The sequence below is a fragment of the Hypanus sabinus genome, chromosome 16 (genome assembly GCF_030144855.1).
Source record: "Hypanus sabinus isolate sHypSab1 chromosome 16, sHypSab1.hap1, whole genome shotgun sequence".
Lineage (NCBI taxonomy): Eukaryota > Metazoa > Chordata > Chondrichthyes > Myliobatiformes > Dasyatidae > Hypanus > Hypanus sabinus.
In genome coordinates, this window is record NC_082721.1 from 66805006 (window position 1) to 66818475 (window position 13470).

Here is a 13470-nt window from a genome sequence, read left to right on the forward strand (position 1 = left end):
TAGGAGATGACTAGCGAGGTACAATTCATGGAACAGTCATAATTCTGAAGGCAGAGGAGAAGAAGCTATTCCTGAAATGATGGATGTAAGGCTTCAGGCTCCTGTACTTCCTTCCTGCTGGTAGTAATGAGAAAAGGGCATGTCCCAGATGTAGAGAGTCCTTAATGATGGATCCTGCCTTCATAAAGCTCTACCTCTGGAAGATGAAGACCCACATCTACATTTGAGGAAATGTTTCTTCTTCTCCACCCTCCGATTTCTGAATGGTCTATGAATCCATGAACAGTACCTCACTATTCTCTTGTACTGCTTATTTATGGATTTATTGTAATTGGAGGCCCAGAGAACAACAATAAACTCACCAAGATCCAGGTCCCAAAGGAGGGAGATTTTCACTTTCTGGTCTCCACCATTTCCCACTCCACCCAGAGCAGAAAGGATGGAGGGGGACAGTGGGTGGAGGAAATGTCTATGAAGGATGAGGTTGGGTGGAGAAGCTCCAGAGGTGGAATTAAGAGAAGTTAATATGACTGAGAAGGTCAGAAGGATGGGGGTTGAAAGGAGAGTTACGTAGAGAGAAGTCGGGGCTTAGGAGAGGTCAGGAATGGGTGTGTACCTCAGCAGAGTAGCATTAACTTCAATAGAAATGAGTCAATCGCGATGTCCTAAACATGACACTTTTATCTTCAATAGGAGGTTCACAATGGAAGGAACCAGTGGACAATAATGATTGTTCCTATTGTTACGTACCCCGTAACTGGGTGTCTTACCAGCAAAGATAGAAGTGTCTGTTGGAGTCTGGTACTATTTTCAAAACAGTGTTTATTAGTAAAAATATACAAATCAATATCAACAATGCAAATATACAGATAATACACATTAGCAATACTAAACCTAAAAGTGTGGGTATAATAATAATAATAAACAAGCTATACTGATGTCTAGGGGATAATGAATTGTCATATGTGAATATAAAGTTCAGTTCAGTTCATACAGGTTGAGGTAGTTGTTGGTCGATGTGTTGTAATTGTTGGAGAGAGAGAGAGCGAGAGCGAGCAAACAGTGACAGCCAGTCAAACCTTCCTTTACGATCTTGATCCGTCAATGTGTTGTTGTGGCCATTCAGATATGACCCCTCTGTCCTTTAGCTAGGCCGTTCTTCTATGGTGGACTTGTCACCCAGGCAAGGGTGGACACACACACAACGCCCCACCAGCCTCGCTCTAAACACTGAGTTAAAATTGACCAATCCTTCTTTCGGTCTCCGATGCCCCACACTTTCTCGTGGGTTCCAACACTTAAGCAGTGCTCACTAGTGTGTCTCTTGGTGCATCTCAGGGGTGTCTCCCCAGACCTCACTTTTATCCCTACTCACGGGGTCTCAGGTATCAATCAGCTTTGAATGGCTTAGTCCATCAAACCAGCCCACTCTGGCTGTCCACTGAGGAATTTTAATGAACAGAATAGTACCAAGTAAACAGCCCTCTCCGGAGCCGTGAGTCTTACAGGCGTCATAATATGGTCTCTCTCCCCCGGTATTATCAGCAGCAGATGTTCCAACTTGTTTTCCTCTTATCTGTGTCTCTCTTTCATTCTCTCTCATGAGCAGCGTGGCAACAGTAACAGTTTGTAATTCTCCCAGGGGAGGGGGATATGGGCAACCTTGCACCCTTCTGCCCATCAGAGCTGTTCATCCTTTGTAACACTATAATTCCCTGTAGGTGAACCTCAACTCACAGAATGGAGGGAGTATCCTTAGGGCAAGGAGGCTTTGACCTGGCCAAAAACAGGGTCTATGGACCAACCGAGAGGGAGATTCCTTCTCTCATTTCCTGAGATTCCAGTTCTACTGGGCCTCCTACAACAGACATTGGTGGAATGGTGGGGAAGAATGGACATTGAATCCTCCAGCCCCAGCACCCAGGAGCCGTGCTGGTTGTGGGGAATATTTGGGCTGAAAGACAGCCTTGCTTGGAGACAGTGAACTTATCTCTGAGGGCAGTGAGCTGATCTAACAGGCTGCACCAAGAACACATCTCATGGGTCTTCAGATCAGTCGAGGACAGACCCCTGAAGTAACCTCTGTAGCTCGTGTTGCCACACCCATCTCTCTGGTACGACAGGGGGGTCTCAGCATGTGAAAGTCCACGTACAACCCTCTTTCTACAGTTCAAAATCTCATTCACTTTTAATTGTTAGACATTGCACTAACACTAATATGATTTATTTATTTAAAATATTTTGACTTTATGAATTTTGATCAATAGTACAATGATTTTCAGGTATGAATAAATTAATAAATAAAGAGCTTTATTCTAATTTTTAAAATATCTTATATATTTCTTATACGGATGGTTTTAAAGGGGATGTAGCACACAAGAGTGGCAGTGAATTTCCACTTATAAAGGCAGAAGATGAGAAGGCATGATGCTTCTCAGGTGATAAGTTACCCAATAACAGGGTATCTGTGCAAAACTTGGAAATGTTGCAAAAATACTGAAATCTATTAAAAATCACACTCATAATTACAACAAACCTCATACACATTCCTATACAGACTCACTTACATATTCACACTTTTAAACGTCAAGTTAGATTGTGCCTTTTCACAAGCGCATACAAGCCATATAATTCTGGAGTTGTGACCAGCCCTGCAATGCAGCTCACAGCTCACAGTGGGTCTTGAACCCACAATCTTCAGAGCACGATGCACTGTGAGGGCCAATGAGAATGAAAAAAGTTGCTTCACTGAGAAGAATGTTGTCATTGGGTCTTGTAGGCCTCTGCTTGGAATCTTTTACAAGCCTAGATAAAACAAAATGGGATTGCTATTACTTGTCTTGCTCCAGACAAAACTGAGTTAAGACCAACTTTGAGGGGGTAGAATTCTTCTAATCACTGCCCTGGGGGTTGTGCCAGGAGAGTCAAAGCTCCTTGGCATTCATGGTCAGCAGGAGGGCTTGAATGGGAACAAGAACCACGGTGTGTTCATCACCTTTGTTGGCCCACGGTAGTCTGTTGGAACTCTGACGGCTCCTTGTGTGCAGTAGGCAAAGGATGGGGCAATGACAAGATACCTTGTCGAGACCCTGCATACATCACTCCCAGCAAGGGGAGCAAACTACCTTAATATTCACTCATCAGATTCACTCATCAGATCTCATACAACAGCAGAGGGCAGCAAAAGGCAAATGGAGGCAGAAACATACCCAGCATTTCCTAGGATCAGAGCTTTAGCTGTGTGGGTTCACTATCCATTGTAAGGAGCAGTAACTCCGCCAATGTAGGACATAAATTGGTGCAACAACACACACAAAACGCTGGTGGAACAAGCAGGCCAGGCAGCTTCTATAGGGGGAAGCGCTGTCGACGTTTTGGGCCAAGACCCTTCGTCAGGACTAACCGAAAGGAAAGATAGTAAGAGATTTGAAAGTAGTGGGGGGAGGGGGAAATGCAAAATGATAGGAGAAGACCGGAGGGGGTGGGATGAAGCTAAGAGCTGGATAGGTGATTGGCGAAAGTGATACAGAGCTGCAGAAGGGAAAGGATCATGGGACGGGAGGTCTCAGGAGAAAGAAAGGGGCGGGGAGCACCAGAGGGAGATGAAGAACAGGCAAACAACTAAATATGTCAGGGATGGGGTAAGAAGGGGAGGAGGGGCATTAATGGAAGTTAGAGAAGTCAATGTTCGTGCCATCAGGTTGGAGGCTACCCAGCCGGTATATAAGGTGTTGTTCCTCCAACTTGAGCATGGCTTCATCTTGACAGTAGAGGAGGCCATGGATAGACATATCAGAATGGGAATGGGATGTGGAATTAAAATGTGTGGCCACTGGGAGATCCTGCTTTTTCTGGTGGACTGAGCGTAGGTGTTCAGCGAAACGGTCTCCCAGTCTGCGTCGGGTCTCGCCAATATATAAAAGGCCACACCGGGAGTACTGGACGCAGTATACCACACCAGCCGACTCACAAGTGAAGTGTCGCCTCACCTGGAAGGACTGTCTGGGGCCCTGAATGGTGGTGAGGGAGGAAGTGTAAGGGCAGGTGTAGCACTTGTTCCGTTTACAAGGATAAGTGCCAGGAGGGAGATCGGTGGGAAGGGATGTGGGGGGGGGAAACCAGTGGACAAGGGAGTTCCATAGGGAGCGATCCCTGCGAAAAGCAGAAAGGGGGGGAGGGAAAAATGTGGGATCCCGTTGGAAGTGGCAGAAGTTATGGAGAATTATATGTTGGACCTGGAGGCTGGTGGGGTGGTAGGTAAGGACAAGGGGAACCCTCTCCCGAGTGGGGTGGCGGGTGGATGGGGTGAAGGCAGATGTGCAGGAAATGGGAGAGATGCATTTGAGAGCAGAGTTGATGGTGGACGAAGGGAAGCCCCTTTGTTTAAAAAAGGAGGACATCTCCTTCATCCTGGAATGAAAAGCCTCATCCTGAGAGCAGATGCGGCGGAGACGGAGGAATTGTGAGAAGGGGATAGCCTTTTTGCAAGAGACAGGGTGGGAAGAGGAATAGTCCAGGTAGCTGTGAGAGTCTGTAGGTTTATAGTAGATAGGCCGTCTCCAGAGATGGAGACAGAAAGATCAAGAAAGGAGAGGGAGGTGTCAGAAATGGACCAGGTAAATTTGAGGCCAGGGTGAAATTGGTGGTTCAGAGGGCTCTGTGGGTCTCGAGCTGAGATCATGAGAGGATGTTGTAGGAATCCAGCAGTGTGTCGGGCCCACTATTGTCACCAAGTGATTCACACTCATAGATTTCCTTCTCAGGAGACCAATCATTATGGATCAGTCATAACATCTCCTCCTCACTGACAGTCAAGGATGTGTGCTGAGCTCATGACTCTACTCTGTCCAATCTCCTGTGGCTAGGCCCTGCTCAAATACCATCTACTTCATTAGAAGTTCGAAGAGACACAAGAAGGTTCATCCATCTTTAAAGACCCTCAGCATCCGGGACATGCCTTCTTCTTGTTACCACCATCAGGAACAAGGTATAGGAGACTTCTATCATCAGATTTCTGAACACACCATGAACTCTATCCAGTCGCCTTTTGCATTATTTATTTTGTAACTCCTGGTAACTTTTATGTATTGCAGAGTTCTGGGACCAGGAAACAAGTAATTTCACAACATATGTCAATGATAATAAACTTGTGTTGTAGAGGAAAGAATTGTGAGGGCTAATAATTAGTAAATAGTGATGTGTATTGTGTTAATGTGGTAACAGGAAACCGCAGACAAAAGCAGAAACATAAAATGCAGCAGCGAGGACACCCAAGTTTCAGTAACTTAACTAATTATGCAATAGCATATACTCACTGTTGTGATAGAAAATTGGATTTATTGCTATACCTATGGATAATCATTTTATTCTGCAATTTGACCTAAACTCAATTAACTGTCCCTGTAGATGCCATTCTGTTATCAAAATATAGTTTTACAGGTAATCTCATCAACTGAGAATGTAAAAGCTGCATCAAATTCATGTTCAGCTGGATCAGCTTTGCCTGGTTTCCTGGTGTTCAGATGGTTAATTTAATATCAGAGAAAGTATGCAGAATATAGCCTGAAACTTTCACTCTTCTCAGTCATCCACATAACAAATTACACTAAGGATTAATTGACAGGAATATCAGAATCACAAGACCCACCCTTCCCTCTCCCATGCACAAGCATTGACCCTCTGGACTAACTAGTCTATGCCAACCAGGATGTCCTATCCAAGCTTATCATATTTCTCTGATTTGAGCCCCAATTTCTCTGAAAGCTTCCTATCCATTTACATCCAACTACCATTTAAAAATTGTTTTTGTACCTAACTCAAGCAATTCCTCTGGCTGCTCATTCCACATGTATACTTCAGTAAATGTGGCTGGTCTGGTTCAGTTAGTTAACGGTGACAGCTCCAGGATATTGATGGAAGGGACTCAATGACATCATCGAATCTCAGGGATAAGTGGATTGATGTGCTCTTGATGGAGGTGGCGATTGTGAATTATTTCCCACTTCTCAGCCCATGCCTGATTGGAGGAATGAAGGTTCCAAAAACATTCACTCTTCCTCCCTCTACAGATGTCAAAAGAGACCATTAATGTTTGGGTGGATGATCTTTCATTGGAGGAGATTTGATGGAAGATCAACAACTCAAATCACTCAATTTATTTCTGCCTCCGTGGACACAGCCTGACCGTCTGAAGGTTTCTGTCCTTCTGGAGAAAACTTCTCACCTCAGTCGTGTTCATCTCCATCTGTGAGGAATCTGTGGTGATGCTTTTCTGTTTACTGGTCAACGATTTCTGTAATTCATCAAACACCTTCAATGAAATGAGAATGATACATTAGTCACACTCTGTTCCAATGAATTTTATTTTTGCACAATTAAGATGTTTGATTCTTTGCACTAATCATGAATTTTGAACCTGTCTTTCATTTTCTGTTATTTATTTTGCAATGGTCATTGCTATCTATTTTTGTGATGGTTATGCAAATATCATAACATGGTTATGAGTGGTGAGAGAAATCTTTACACACTGACTATTATTTTGTAGTATGCTTTAAAGAATTTGTTAATTCCTACCTAGCAGAATAAAACTACATTTCACTCAACCTTCAGAGTCCCAAAGCCAATTAATTTTATTTAGAATTAAATTTTATATTGTAACTGTGTCCCATTGGCACCTCCAGTGGATCACTCAGACAGAAACAAGTCCACCAAATTTCTTTTATCAAAGAGCAATGAAATCATGATCTTTGAAAAAATTTACAGAGAGGTGGAGAGCTTCTGGATAAGGAGGTAAACATTTATCAAGAGGGGGTGTAAAAGAACTTTAGAGGTCACAATCACATCAGCCTGATCTTATTAAATGGCGATGAAAACCTGAAGGAACATGTGCTGACTCTTGCTTCAAATTCATGGTTCAGTAAAAGACTCTCTAACTATTCATCACTATGATGATTACATGCAGAGAGTAAGATCAGGAGGAGAAATTCATAGAGTTGTGGAGTCATTGAGCAATACTGTTTGGATAGAGGCCCTTGGACCCAACAAGCTCAGGGCAATGACGGTGCCCACGCCGTTATTCCAAATTCCTGTGTTGCACCATCAGACATTGAAGCAGAATTAGTCCATTCGGCCTATTGAGTCTGCTCCTTTCAACCCATGACCCTCAAATCCCCAACCCTCCATGTACATATCCAAATACTTCTAAAATTATACCACTGTACCTGCCTCAACCACTTCTTCTGGCAGCTCATTCCATTTACTCACTACCCTCTACCTCTCAGGTCCTTTTTAAATTTTTCCCCTCCCATCCTAAATCTATGCCTCTAGGTTTGATCTTCTAACCATGTGGAAAAGCCTTATCATCCATCTTATCATTCATTTAAAAATTTCTGCAAGGTTGACTCTCGTTCTCCTACATTCCAAGGAACAGAAACCTAAGCTGGTCAACCTCTCCCTATAACTCAGGCCCTCTAGCCCTGGAAACATCCTCAAATATTGTCTGCACTCTTTCCATTTTAACCACTACTTTCTGATAACAGGATGACCAAAACTATACACAGTATTCCAATTGCATCCTCACCAACAACTTAAGAAACTGCAAACTACTGTTCAATCTCCAATGCTTAATGCCCTGACTAATGAAGGCCAGTGTGCCAAATGCCTTTTTTACCACCCTGTCCACCTCTGACACTGCTTTCAAACTCATACTCCTAGGTTCCTCTGGTCCTTTACACCCCGAGTGCCCAACCATTCACAGTATGTGTCTATAGGGAAGAGACTCTTACCCGGCGATTGAAAACGCAGTAAATAAGGAAAACGAACAGACCCTGGAGACTGTTGATGACCGTGAATAAGTGGGAGAACACTGCAGTGCTCTTATCAACTTGAAATATTCCAAAGATCCACGTGGATCCCAAAACAAACATTCGTGCTGCAGCCTTAATGGTTAGGGTTCTGTAGAGAAGAAGGAAAAAGAAACCAGGTGAATGAAAAGCACAGGAATGAAGAAATTCCCTTCATGTGGGTATTCTTAGGGTTCTCAGGGTTTTCTTAGCAGCCAACAGCATATTCTTGTGTTTATTGGATACATTGCTGGGCCCCAGGCATCACTGGAAAGGATATTGCTTATTGCATCAAAACTGCCCTTGAGAAGGCGGTGGTGTGTCACTGCCTGGAAGTGTTGCTTTCCTTCTGGTGCAGGTGCTCCCATGAAATGATGGGAAAATGAGTCCAAGGATTTAGACCCAGTCATGGCAGAGGAGCAGTAATATATTGCCAGTTCAGGATGTTGTGTTACATAAGACAGGAAGCAGGTGCAGAAATTGCCTCTTTGAACCTTCCCTGAGATTTGGTAAGATCACACACAGTTGGTCTAATCTAATCTTGGCTTCCACAATGCTCTCTTGTTCTCCACAAACCCATTGACACTCCCATTTGTCAATTTCTGCCTTAAAAATATTCAGTAACTGCATATATGCATCATTTTATGTCAATTCATTATCTTTCAAGTAAAGAAGTTTCTCCTGATTCCATTTTGTGATGTGTCACCCCCTATCCGGAAAGTGTTCATTACTCTAAGTAATGAACACCATCCTCTCACACCTTCTCTATCCCCTTCATAATCTTCTATTTTGCAATGTGGGCCCTTCTCACCCTTCTAACTTATAATGAGTGAAGTTCCATTCCGCTTAAATGTCTCTCAAACATCAACCCAGCCTAAGAATCAGCCTGGTAAACCTTCTCCACAGTGCACACCAGTCAATTTGTGCACAAACTGCAACACAACAATGTGAGATCATCTGGTCATGGTAATTTTGAGTAAATTGACCTCTTCTTTTCATGAAGAACCCTGAGGCCAAGAGTTGGGTTTGGAATGCCTGGTGTGTCAGACACCAATGATAAGCCAGCAGGTTATTGTCTTTGGCCTATGATCAAACCTCAGTGTTAGTAGAAAAGATTTGATCAACTGACTGCTAAGGCTCCATGCTAGTAGAGCTTGGGAAATAGGGCTGATATGCTTCAGTTATGTTTAGGGTGGCTGATGGATTTGGTTGTGATGCTACCACATACCCTCTGGCTCCATAAACAAGAATGGATCCTGAGGGTGAGTGGGAAGAAGCCTTCAGGGCTGCTGAGAATCACCTCATCTGTCTATGTGATCTATCCCCAAAAGGAGTACTTCTGTCATTAAGAAACATCCAAATCCTTCTGAAAACCCAATGGCTCCTCCTTCTCTACCTTACTTATTATTACATTGACGATAGGAAACATGAGCTTCCCTTCATGATACAGTGTTGGTTCTGCTTGGTTATGCTCAGACTATAGAAGTGCCTCCTGAATGAGACCTTAATGATGTGTCCCATCTTTTGGTGATACCATCACCTTACATTGTCTGTGCGCCCTTTCCTGGTCATTGGGTTTCAGGGTAAGTGGCAGCAACCGTGTCAGTCCTGACACTGTTCTCAAATGGCATGTACACAAGAACATTTCCACCAGGCATCTTCAGCCAATGACCTGAACTCTGGGCGACTAGCTCCCCACTTCCAATCTCGCATCAGCAGAGATCAGCACCATGGACAGAGACCCTTCCTGGGAACCTGCTAACTCTCACCCCATTTACTCACCAGGAATCAATTGTAAAACAATATACTAGTATTAAAGATAGAGTTGATTTGCTGTTACAAATCAACAAATATTATGACATACACTCAGTGGTCACTTTATTAGACACACCAGTAAACCTGTTTGTTAATACAAATATCTAATCAGCCAATCATGTAGCAGTGATTCAATGCGTAAAAGCTTGCAGACGGGGTCAAAAGGTTCAGTTGTTAATGAGAATGGGAAAGAAAATGAACTAAGTGATTTTGACTGCGGAATAGCAGTTGGTGCCAGATGGGGAGGCTTGGACATCTCAAAATTTGCTGATATCATGGGATTTTCATGCACAACAGTATCTAGAATTTACAGAGAATGGTGCAATTTGTTTTAATCCAGTGAATGGCGGTTCTGTGGGTAAAAACACATTTTTAATGACAGAGGTCAGAGTAGAATAGACCAACAGGTTCAAGCTGTAAGGAAGGTAACAGTAACTCAAATAACCACGCATTATAACACTGAAGTTCAGAACACACAACACATCAAACCTTGAAGCAGATGGGCTACTGCAGCTGAAGATGTTGGTGTATCTAATAGATATGCCTAACAATGTGGCCACTAGTATGTTAGTGATAATAAAGTATTTCAGTGCTAACAAACCTGACTCTGCTTCTGAAAGGTGAGGTATGTGCAAGGAGATCTTGGTGTTCCCTCCCTATAGTTATCTAAAGAGGATGCAAGTGCATATATTTACTTTGTAACATCAAGGATGCCTCAGACATTTGGGACCTAGCCACATGGGTCATGTGCTGTTGGCTCTCAGTAGGAGTGTCTCTGTGTCTTGCCAGGTCACAAACAACAGCAGCTTCCATGCCAGGAGTCTGCCCCATGTCAGGGTCCCGAGAGGCTGGGCTAGTGATGGACACATAGTGGAACATAGAACAGAGAACAGGTACAATGCAGACCCTACAGCTCATGATGTTGTGCTAAACTTTTAACCTACTCCAAGATTAAGCTAAGTCTTCCCTCCCACATAGGGCTTCATTTTTCTTACATCCATGTGCCTATCTAAGAGTCTTTCAAATGCCCCTAATGTCCACTATATGCCTCATATCATCTTATATACATCCATCAAGTCACTTACTTGATTTCCTTAAGCTTCGACACCTCCTTGTTGCGCGAGTTGAAATGGCGTCTCAGTAAGTAGAGAGTTGAAAATAAAAGGACTGTATTGACCTGGAGAGAGAGAAAGAGAGAGTGCAAGAGAGGGAGAGATTGCAAGAAAGAAAGAGTGTGTGAGTGAGAGAGTGTGTGAGAGAATGATGGAGGGAGAAAGTGAGAGAGACTGAGAGAAAGACTGATTTTCATAAGCAAGACAGAACGGATCCCCCAAATCCCATACTGAATCCACCCCTCCTACTTTCCATTCTCACTCACTGACACTCACACTTACTCCTCAATGAGCTCTCTTTCTTTATCTAAAACTCTGCTTGTCCCCACAAAATGCTGCAGCATCAATGCAAAGAAGTCCAGTTGATATGTTGGGCCAACCCTTCAGCAGTACTGGGGAGATTCAAACTTCTCGAGGGTAGATATCCCTGAAAGAGACTTAGCAATGCAGTAATTAAATCACAAACAAGAGTAAATCTGCAAATGCTGGAAAGCCAAGCAACACACACTAATTGCCCCTGAAGAGTCTCGGCCTAAAAGATCGACTGTACTTTTATCCACGGATACTGCCTGTTCAGCGGATTTCCTCCAGCATTGTCTGTCCGTTATTTCAATTTTCAGCATCTGCAGACTTTCTCTTGTTTCTGCTTGTCCCCCATGTCTCCCCCTCAGACTCTCCACTCATATATTTTGGAAAACCAACTTTCTTCTAGTTGTAACCCAGGAGATGAGGTTTTCCACATAATCTGGATCCTAGGAAACCCACGAGAAGAATTAACTGGGAATTGGTCACCCTCAACCACTATGCTGAGTCAGTGGCATCTGTGAGCTGGGAATTCCAGTCCAGAAGGTTGGGAAGCAGGCCCCACTTTCTCTGCTTCTTTCCTCCACCCTGTCCTGAATCAATGACCCGGTGCCCCTCAACCTGTCTATTCCTCCTCACTGCTCTTCTTAATTATGCAGACAGACACAACTAAACCCAAGACCTAGGCCCACCCCTACTCAGTGATAAATAATAGGATGATGAAGATGGTGGAAAGAGATACCATACTTCAACAACAGGAATTGCTTTTAGATCAAAATCTTTCATCATCTCCAAAGTGTGAAACATTTGACGAAATGTCCCAACACTTGGAGTAAAGTGGTATCTAATCTGCAAATGTGCCAATGTCTCAAAGGGATGAAAGCAACCATGAAGATTCCGTTATCACTGGGCCCAGTGCACACACGACTCAGAGAGGGTCTGGGGGTGGGGTGGCAATGATGGAGGAAACTACCCAGGATGAGCAGGCTGGGTGCATCCCTTGTGTTGGTCAGTGGCTGGAGTTCAGGATAACACAGGTTTCAGGTTGATGGGGGCAGTGACACAGGGTTTGAAGAGAAAACAATGGATCAGAGGTCAAAGGCCAGCCCCTAGGTCAGAGCTGCAATTGCCACACACACCTGAGGGCCAGGTTCACTGATATTTCCTCAGTTATCAAATGTGCTGACCACGTTGAGTGTCAGACACATTAACATTGAGAGGACACGATGCTTCTCACAGTCCATGAGTGATTCCTGAGGGGTTGCTACACTGGACACAGCCCCACAGCAGAGGCACCATCCTTGACTGTGGTCCTTCCCCACTGAGCTTTTGCAGTGTCTGCACCGAGCTTCAGTGCACCCCCAAGCTCGTCCTTCTCAACCCTGGGCATCAAGAGACTCCAGTGCACAGTGATATCTGGTGTCTGTGAACAATGGGCATAGAGACACACCATGTGGACACACACAGGGGCCTGAAAATGAAGCACACAACAAGAGAGAACCCTGGTCTGGAATGGCTGCTGTGTAGAGAGAAACAGGAAACTTACCAGAATCATGAAACAGACCGGACCCTGGAAACTCCAGTTAAACCCCGACTCGTGCTTCAGCCAACAGCTGTGAAGATGGAAGAGTTTCGTCACCGGGTGGCAGTCAGTTTGTGAGAACATCAGCGGATCTAGAGTGCAGGAAAGAGGCAGCCAATCTCCGCACGGCAAGATCCCAAACAATAGCAGTGCGCTGATGACCAATCATGCCACTGGTTAAGGGATGTTGGTCTGAATGTGGGGGAAAATGGCCTGTGTTCTTCTTTGATATAGTTTTGTTTGATAAGTTCTGTCCATCCGAAACTACAGACAGGACTTGGCTGTGATATCTCCTCCAATGACAGCACCAGTGACGACGTGACTCCCCCTCAGCTCCGCACTGGAACTCAACCTCCGTCCAGAGTTGGGTATCTGTCATTAAACTGGGAGAGTGGGGCCACTTAGCACAGGACGGACTTGACAAGGACGGGGATGGGCACCACCCCGTCTCCCCCTTGCTCCACATGCAGAGACTGGGGTTGATAGTGACCAAGTCCAACAGCATCAGGCAGCTGGTGTTTCAACAGAAACCTTGTTTGCCTCTCTCATTGTGGTCAATCCCAGAAGTTGAGGGAATGATTGGCCATTAGCCTATCAGCCCTGCAATGTTTTGTGATGCTGGGATCTCAGCCAAACTCACTTCTGCAGGTCCCTCAATGGAGATCAGTGGGATATCAGGTCACTGGAAACTCTCCCCTTTGATCCCAGGCTGCCGAGGTGGGTGGACACTTGTTCTATCAGGGTGTCAAGACTGTGGACCTAAACTAGGGAAATGGGATCCAGTCAGGGTAGATTGAGATGCCAAATGGTCTTCTCC

The 13470-nt window shown here is 44.4% G+C and overlaps 1 protein-coding gene across 1 annotated transcript in view; it reads right to left on the reverse strand.

Moving 5' to 3' along the window:
* Window positions 1–881: 881 nt before the first annotated feature.
* LOC132406388 (adhesion G protein-coupled receptor E2-like) overlaps window positions 882–13470 on the reverse strand; it is a 66246-nt gene continuing 53657 nt past the window's right edge. The window contains exons 13-17 of the mRNA XM_059991994.1: window positions 12618–12684; window positions 10742–10833; window positions 7785–7953; window positions 6224–6310; window positions 882–2805 (exon numbers count right to left, since the gene is read on the reverse strand). Coding sequence (XP_059847977.1) covers window positions 2764–2805; window positions 6224–6310; window positions 7785–7953; window positions 10742–10833; window positions 12618–12684 — 457 coding nt within the window. The 3' untranslated portion in view covers window positions 882–2763. The remainder of the gene's footprint in view (window positions 2806–6223; window positions 6311–7784; window positions 7954–10741; window positions 10834–12617; window positions 12685–13470) is intronic.